General features: G+C 43.4%; 1 protein-coding gene across 1 annotated transcript in view; it reads left to right on the forward strand.

The window, feature by feature from the left end:
- The window catches only part of LOC124553834 (ankyrin repeat domain-containing protein 65-like), a 42871-nt gene extending 41736 nt beyond the window's left edge, over positions 1–1135 (forward strand). Inside the window, exon 3 of the mRNA XM_047127824.1 lies at positions 543–1135. Coding sequence (XP_046983780.1) covers positions 543–1035 — 493 coding nt within the window. The 3' untranslated portion in view covers positions 1036–1135. The remainder of the gene's footprint in view (positions 1–542) is intronic.
- The last annotated feature ends 7381 nt before the right edge of the window (positions 1136–8516 follow it).

Here is an 8516-nt window from a genome sequence, read left to right on the forward strand (position 1 = left end):
TGTGTGACCTCTGGCAGTGAAGCTGCAGACAGAGTAGTAGTATTAGCTGCAACAAGCCTGATCTGTATTGGAGGTTAGCGACTGGTTAGCTGTAGCGTCATGATAGAAATGGAGCTGAATTCGAGGGATGAGTGTGACAAAATGTTACAACGTAATTCTTTCAGAGGTTGTGTAATGCTATTTGTAATGGACGATGAGTGAAGAATTTTTTATGAGGGCGGATAGAACAGATAAGCTGTAGCTTATATTGTAGGCTTGTTTCATGACACTTTTGTATTCACAACAGTTGTTTCCTCGTGCGGTTCGATTCCCGGCGGGGTCAGGGATTTTCTCTGCCTCGTGATGACTGGGTGTTGTGTGATGTCCTTAGGTTAGTTAGGTTTAAGTAGTTCTAAGTTCTAGGGGACTGATGACCATAGATGTTAAGTCCCATAGTGCTCAGAGCCATTTGAACCATTTTTTTTCCTCGTGCGGCAGTTTTCCTCGTTATGTGGGTGTGTTGTATGTTTGTAACAGAGAGTGGCAGTTTGTGTTTTGTGCAGGAGGCTCTCTGCAAAGACGAGAAACATGAGGCTGGTCCATGCGGCTGGGAAGAGGGCAGTGGGGCAGCTGAGGGCGCTGCTCGCCGCTGGGGCAGACGTGGGGGCGAGGGCCGGGCTGGAGGGGCGGACCGCCCTGCACTGGGCAGCGCGCAGGGGAGACGTCGAGGCGGCGAGGCTGCTGCTGGAGGCAGGGGCGGCGGTGGACGCCAGGGAGATCAAGGGCAAGCAGAGGACGCCTCTGCACCTGGCTGCAGAGCAGGGAGGCGCCGCTGTCGCGCGGCTGCTGCTGCGGGCGACCGCCGACCCCAACGCCAGAGATTGCAGAGGGTGGAGGCCTCTGCATCTTGCAGCAGCCTATGGCAAGGCAGAAGTGGCGGCTGCGTTGCTCGACGCGGGGGCCGACAGGGGGGCCACAACTGGTGATGATGGGGAGACAGCACTGGAGATCGCCAGGGAGTCGGGCTACAGGCGGGTGGTGGAGATGCTGTCATGAGGCAGCCAGTACAACGAACTCTGTGCGAGAAAAGAGAACTGAAACAATTTGTAGAAGAGCAGTATTCACAATTTTTTAAATAAAGAAGCAAATAACTCAATCCAATTGTGACTCACTAATTTCAGCCCTCCTCAAGTAGCATACAGCACAAAAATACTCTAAGCAACGCTGTAGCAAAACTAAGACAACGCCAGATAACAGCAAAATAATTCAGATAACAACAGACAATCTATCTCTCAAGAAAAATGTCGTGAGTACTCTTCCAGATTAAACTTGGCAAAAGTCAACAGGTCATTGTGAACAAACACAACTGTTCTATGATATCTGATTGCTGAAAAGTATTTCACAGCAGTCTATAAGGTGCTGTATCAGACTACTTTATTTTGCAACATGCACTGTTATATGAGTTGTATCAACCGAATTTTCCCTTCTGATATCACACTTACTTTACTTCAGCATATTCAGCATACATTGTATACTACCATACTCCCAGTGTCTAATTACAATGAGATATTAGTAGCAACATCCATCCCCCATAACGCGCCTGTCATCAGGAAATATACAGTCTGTCCACATTTAACTAAACACATTTAGAGCACAACCTCACCCCTCACAGTACCCCCACAGCTGTTTGTACAAATTCGATACTTCACCAAACTGTACTTTCTCTCTAGTTTGTTTAGGAGTCACCTCTTTTATAATCCTAATATAATGCAACCACCAGACAAACTGTGACCCTGTTGCAGAACAGTCCGTAAGGCCGTCATCGTGTTTTTGCAGTAGATCGTTAAAATTGCACTTACGAAGAGCATTTAAAAGACGCAGAAGAAGTCGCTCAGACCCAACATTCCCTTCATGAATCTTTTCAACACCAAAATTTCTTATCTGAGACCCTCCCTACTAACGGCTACACTCTAGGAAGATTCGTCGTTTTCCTTACGTCGTTGCACAGGAAACAATATGTTTGTGCTGTGTGTGGCTGCTCACAGTACACTCTAGTTTCTTACAGCTGTCTATTAAAATGGGAAACATTTAGTTAAAACTGTTCTTCCAGCTCTGGTTTAAATCGTCATCTGGTGCTTCATCAACAAATCGTTTTCTTCTGCCTTGCCGTTTGTCTCTGTCATCAATCATTACATTCAGTTCAGGTGATATTCCAATATTTTCTGCTACTTCACAACTTCCTGCGTAGATAGTATCCTAACATTTCTCAGTTGATTTAATTCTTCTCCGAGACACGTATTAATACTATTTGCATGTCTTGTAGTTTCTCTGGTTTGAAGTACAACTATATGTATGTTTATTCCAGATAACAATTTCAAATACTTCTGAATGCTCCTTAGTTCAATATGTTGCTCCCGCAGTCCAAGTTATTAGCAAGTTCAACCAGCCTTTGTAATCCTGGTAAATTCTCAGCAAATGGATGCATGGTGCCAACCCACATAGACCATCTCATTGCCGATATTTTCTTTTAAAACTTTCCATAGCTGCCACATCCATTTTAATTGAGTTTCTTAGAAACAGCAGCTGTCCTGAAAACAGAGGAGAAACGTCTTCGGGAAGTATCGCAGTTATCTTGAGTGCTTCTTTTTCCCAGATATTCCCCATATGTGGCAGATATAAACTGACGTCTGATTTCTTTGTGTGCAACTATGACTTCCATCTCAGACACAATCTTACACACCTCCGCCATGATATTAAACGCTCTTTATGGAACTAAAACAGCGCAATCTTATGCCCCTTGCCGAAAATACGGAATGCACCTGACGCCCTTTGTCTGGTGTTGTCTGCTATTTCCTCACATTGGAACGGTACAGCACGCTTCAGCAGAGTGGAAACAGCCCATAACTCCACTTCCTTTCCTCGAATCGTCAAAAACGCCAGTATTCACTACTGGTAACTGCTCAATAACGGGACATCCTATATTCTGAAATGTGATACTATTTATTTAAACTTATGTTTGTGAATGTATGGTTGGTATCTGAGAAATTATTAAAATTTATTTTGCTATAGAGATACGTAAATCTCCGTGCAGGGCAACAGAAATGCGTTAAGATTACATTTTGAGCGGAAGTACGTGAAGCACACGCTACACGAAGCAGAATCCACGCTAGCCAGAAAGTCAATTCGCCTGCGAGAGAGCAGTCCGTTTTTACAAATGCTATTTGACTGCAAAACGACTCACATTAAAATGTTGGCCGTGAATATTGTTAATTTTTATCTTTAGAGTTGCAAACAATTACTCTATCAGAACTGTTATTGTAATCATAGAGCAAGAGAACATAAAATTTTACACATCTGACCTTGTGTTAAAAGTGCTTGAAAATTGACAAAATATCAACTTTCTGAAATCTTTTAGCGATCTGAAACGGATTTTAACGGATACATTCTGACAGTCACTGTACCTTACAGAGGGCATTAACTTTGCTGGTAATTACACTTGTTGGCCTATCTGTGCAAACAGAAGGCTCGTCTGTTCTGCAACCTGTTACTATTATGATAATGATGGAACTGTCAAAAACCAAATTTCATCTACCGCACTTGATAAAGATATTCAGTGCAAGCGGTATCTTATCAGTTTCCATAAAAATGTTTCTCCAGTATGCAATTCGCAGTGTGTAGTTGCAGTACGCAGACACATTCACAAAGGTAAAGAATGAAAAATGATGAACTAAAGTCCACCACTGATAAATGAGAACAAAGATTCCAAGTATAAGTGTGCTTTATTAAGCCACAATAGCAATACATTCTTCCATAAAATTCTCACAACTACACAGGTTAGCAAAATATTTCTTAATAAATTTCCCATGTACAGTTACTTTCCTTATCATGTGTTTCAATTATAGGACAAAACCTTATGTTGCATTATGAAATTTCCCCTATAACCTGCAGCCACACGCAGTGTCATAACAATAACAAACTACACAGTTACAAATATATGAAATAGGAACTTGTTATCATTACTCGAAATATGTTAGTACAATGTCCTTCTTAGCTAATGCTGTCTCCAACACACGGCAGTCCAGTTTCCAGCTGAGTACACAGCCAGACTGCCCTACACACACTGCCTGCTACTGACTGGAAAATAAGTGACACCTGTGATCTCGGGAACAGACCTACAACGAATATGGTTATGCCGATGCTACAAGAGTTGAGTGCATTTGTCACATTCACAACTGCACTCACATTTATGGTCCAAAGAACTTGAAAATTGACATAGCAAATAGGACAGCCCATTTCAATTTCTCACTAAAATGCCGACACGAGTTATTTCTGCATTATGGGCATTTTCCAAAAAGCGTGTGGCTCCAGTTTAGCGGGAATATCAACTGCTGAATCCAGTGGAGGGTGGAACGGACAGTCTACAGTAGAAACAGACCAACATTCCACCACCACTTACACACGTAATTTCATTGCCGCATTGTACACAGTGCAGGAAGGCCATCCTTGCATGAAATATTGTCCGGTTTCGGCCGACAATTGTGAATTCTGTGTCTCTGGAGGGACACCCATACAACCGTACATCTTTGAATGCACTGATTCTCGTCCACCTTCCCAAGTTAAGCTACTCTGGATGGTGAGCACTTCTTGGCTGTAGTTTAGTTTTTTCGGGTCCTCTGCTATTCATTCCCAATGTCCCAATAGGAACTCCAGTAAACATTTCGTATCATGTCACACGCAATCTTCCAGACCATCGCCTTGGTACTGGGTGTTGCAAGGTATGAGAGGTTATGGGAAAACAAATTGTGTTCTCCAGAATATTACGTGCGGTAGGAGAAAACCAACGGATACTAGGAACTGAAAGTAGTGCCATTAAGTAGATCTCATGTCCTACGTAATTCACGGCACACTCACTGCTTATACGTTTCGTTATTTATCCCTAGCCACAGCTACACAACCCCAGTTTGGAATAAATCTGTACCATCATCTGATGAGCGTAATTCCTGTTCGAAAAATTCTTTGCATTTAATCTCGCCACACAAGTCATGGATAGCACTGTGAATGTTTGGGGCTTGCTATGGAGATTTAGGATAGATGCGAACTGATACATCAAAATTAAACACGCATCAAAGGCAAACACCAGTAAGGACTGAAGAATAAAATTGTTCTTAACCTCTCAGATGAACGTTTAAACAGTGCAGTATGTGGTTCGTTAGGACTGAAATACTCCAATACACCGACTGCAGGTTCTCTGACACGAAGAAATCGTAGGCAGTTACTCTCGTAAAGAAACGGCCAACGATAGTGACGTAGATGACCAACAGATGTCTCCGAAATAAATTTAAGAGCTAAAATTTCCATGCCGGAAGTAGGACAAGCTTTGGTGCATTGAATGAAAGAACGTGCTAGTAAGTGTGTGGTAAGAAGTGCTTACATATTATTTAGTAGCCCTGATGGAAAGCATTTTCATGATATCCATACATATCGCGAAATATGTCTGCACAAAAAGGAAGATGCAGAATAACGTGAAATCCGGTCATTAATAATCAAATGTACTTTATTTTATTGCTGTAGTTTCGGCCTTGGTAATAGAATTGTGAAACCTATATTGATCAATTTTTCGCGCTATAGTTGCATCTTCCTCCAAGAAGTGTTGCTGTGATACGTTACCGGTACACATTCCGGCCATGTATCTAAACAGTACAATGGTTGCTTTGACTACAGACAATAAATTTATCTTTAGTATCTGCTCCTCCCAAACATCGTGTCCCCTCCCATTCGTTTTCAAGTTGTCCATACTAGAAACATGTACTACAATTTGGCGCGAATAATGTGTACCTAATGCTACAAAACCACACCCCCCACCCAGGGCTAACACATATGATGTAATAGAATTAATACTTACTCTTTCAGTAATAAAGTAAATTTTTTTAAGGAAACACATCTCATACTCTGACAATATCTATGAATGACACGTACCTAGTGGCCGACTGCTTCGGTCAGGCCAGTGCTTTGATATAAACATCGAAACTTGTAGTTAATGTTAAACTCCTGAAGCTTATGCACGAACTGTTCTGGAAGCCATAAGTTAAAGCGTATGCTGGATAAATGAGGAACTGACGAAAATGTTTTCAAAGTTACATGTGAGTGCTGTTCTAGATGGAGTAGCTGTTGAGCACAGTATGGGATTTCCTCTGGCAGGCCTGAGTGCTCAGCAAGGAAGGGGGTGTCAAGGCAGTTACCATACCAGCAGGTTTTGCCCAGTTGCCGTCGTAGGTCTGCCGGCAGCTCGCCTTCCCTGGAGTGGGTGACTCTGGACACTGGAGAGAATTTGAGGCCTACGAAAGGTGGACATTCTTAAATAAGTATATGATCTGTTATTATTCAGGAGAAGATGGTAGATCAAAACCAAGCATTTCAAATAATCACAGTGTGATGTGTCTAATAAAATGTCATTCATAGTTGTATCAATAAAAACACCGAAGTTAGAGACTACAGCAAAACTGATAACATGTCAAATATTAATTAAGTTAAAAATGGCTCTGAGCACTATGCCACTTAACTTCTGAGGTTGTCAGTCGCCTAGAACTTAGAACTAATTAAACCTAACGAGCCTAAGGACATCACACACATCCATGCCCGACGCAGGATTCGAACCTGCGACCGTAGCGGTTGCTCGGCTCCAGACTGTAGCGCCTAGAACCGCACGGCCACACCGGCCGGCTTAAATGAGTTAGTCAAGTGCCTTGAACCATCTGCTGGATAACAGCTATTAACGAAACAAGCAAAATCACAGTCCATGCTGCTTTCGTGGATGGTAGGTTTTTACGTATTTTATTGTCAATCTATGTCGAACCATTAGGCTACTCCATATTCACTCAAGAAAATAAAACTGCATGAAGTTGTTATCTATGTTGAGTATTTCATTTATTCTTACATAATTTTCTTTGTTTCATGGCAAGAGATTTTACGCTAGATTTATATGAACACTGAAGGGAAGACCATTGCTACATCCAAAATTTAGTAGTGTATACTAACGAAATTTCAAGAATACATTTGTCGAGGTAATATATTTAAGCGATTAACATTGCAAGATACAGATTAATGTAAATGTGAGATAAACCATTGCAAAAGGGAGTTGCTGGTACATTGACAACCGACGTAACCGCAAGAACGGCGAATGCAAGGATGCAAACGTGCACGCATTGTGTTGTAGAGGTGCTGAAGGTCAGTTTGTGTGATGGTGGATTCAGGGACTGTTAATGCTGTTTGTGGATGACGCTGGATTTGTCGTCCGATGGTGTCCCACGTGTGCTCGACTGCAGGCCACAGCAACATGTCGACAATCTGTAGAGCATGTTTGCTTACAACAGCAGTGTATGGGCGAGCGTTATCCTCTTGGAAAACACCCCCTGGAATGCTGATCATGAATGGCAGCGCAACAGGTCGAATCACGTGATCGACATACAAATTTGCAATCCGGGTGTGTGGGATAACCACGAGAGTGCATCCTCCCGGACCAAAACTTAGGGTGTAGGTCCTGCGAGACTAGCATACAGATTGGTTGGCTGCAGGCCGTCAAATGGCCCCCTACTGAACAACACACGGCCGTGAGTGGCACCGAGGCAGAACCAGCTGTCATCAGAAAACACACCCTGCCCTCCAATGAGCTCTCACTTGACGCCACTGAGGTCGCAAATGGCGGCGGTTTAGGGTCAGTGGAAGGCACGCTACAGGTCCTCTGGCTCGGAGCTGTCCTCGAAGTAACCGATGTACAACACTTTGTTGTGTCACTGTGATGCCTGCAGCGCGGGGTAGCCGCGCAGCTCCTCCCCTCAGAAGTTCGAGTCCTCCTTCAGGCATGGGTGTGTATGTCGTCCTTAGCATAAGTTAGATTAAATAGTGGGTAAGCTTAGGGACCGATGACCACAGCAGTTTGGTCCCATAGTACCACCAATATCCACTGTGGTGCCAACTGCTGCTCAGATTGCTGCTGCAGATGCATTACAATGTGCCAGAGCCATACGCCAATCACGACGGTCTTCCCTCTCGGCAGAGCCACGTGGCTGTTTGGAGCCCTGTCTTCTGGCGACTGTACATTCCCGTGACCACAGCTGCCAGGAACCACACACAGTGTCTACATTCCTGCCAAGTCCTTCTGCAGAAGGAACATCCGGCGTCTCGTAGCCGTATTACATGACCTCCTTCAAACTCAGTGGGGTGTTGGTAATGGCGTCTTTGTCGCCTTAAAAGCAACTCCCACTGCTAAAGGCAACTAACGCCCACGACCGCTACTGTTACATCGCACGTTTGAAGCACACCTCACTTGAACCCTCATAGCGGGGCCACTAGCTCCACTCTTATTCAACTGATGCGACATTTGAGATTATGCCATCTTTCAGATGTAGGAACATGCCTGCTAACTGTCGTTTATGTCAGACAATTCTGTTTCGGTCTTTCGATTTTCTTTTTACATGTGTATATGTAAGGTGAAGTGTCAGTTTAACGAATACTGTCATTACTAGTGTCAGTATTGTCAG

Source organism: Schistocerca americana, chromosome 11, assembly GCF_021461395.2.
Source record: "Schistocerca americana isolate TAMUIC-IGC-003095 chromosome 11, iqSchAmer2.1, whole genome shotgun sequence".
NCBI classification, from domain to species: Eukaryota; Metazoa; Arthropoda; class Insecta; order Orthoptera; family Acrididae; genus Schistocerca; species Schistocerca americana.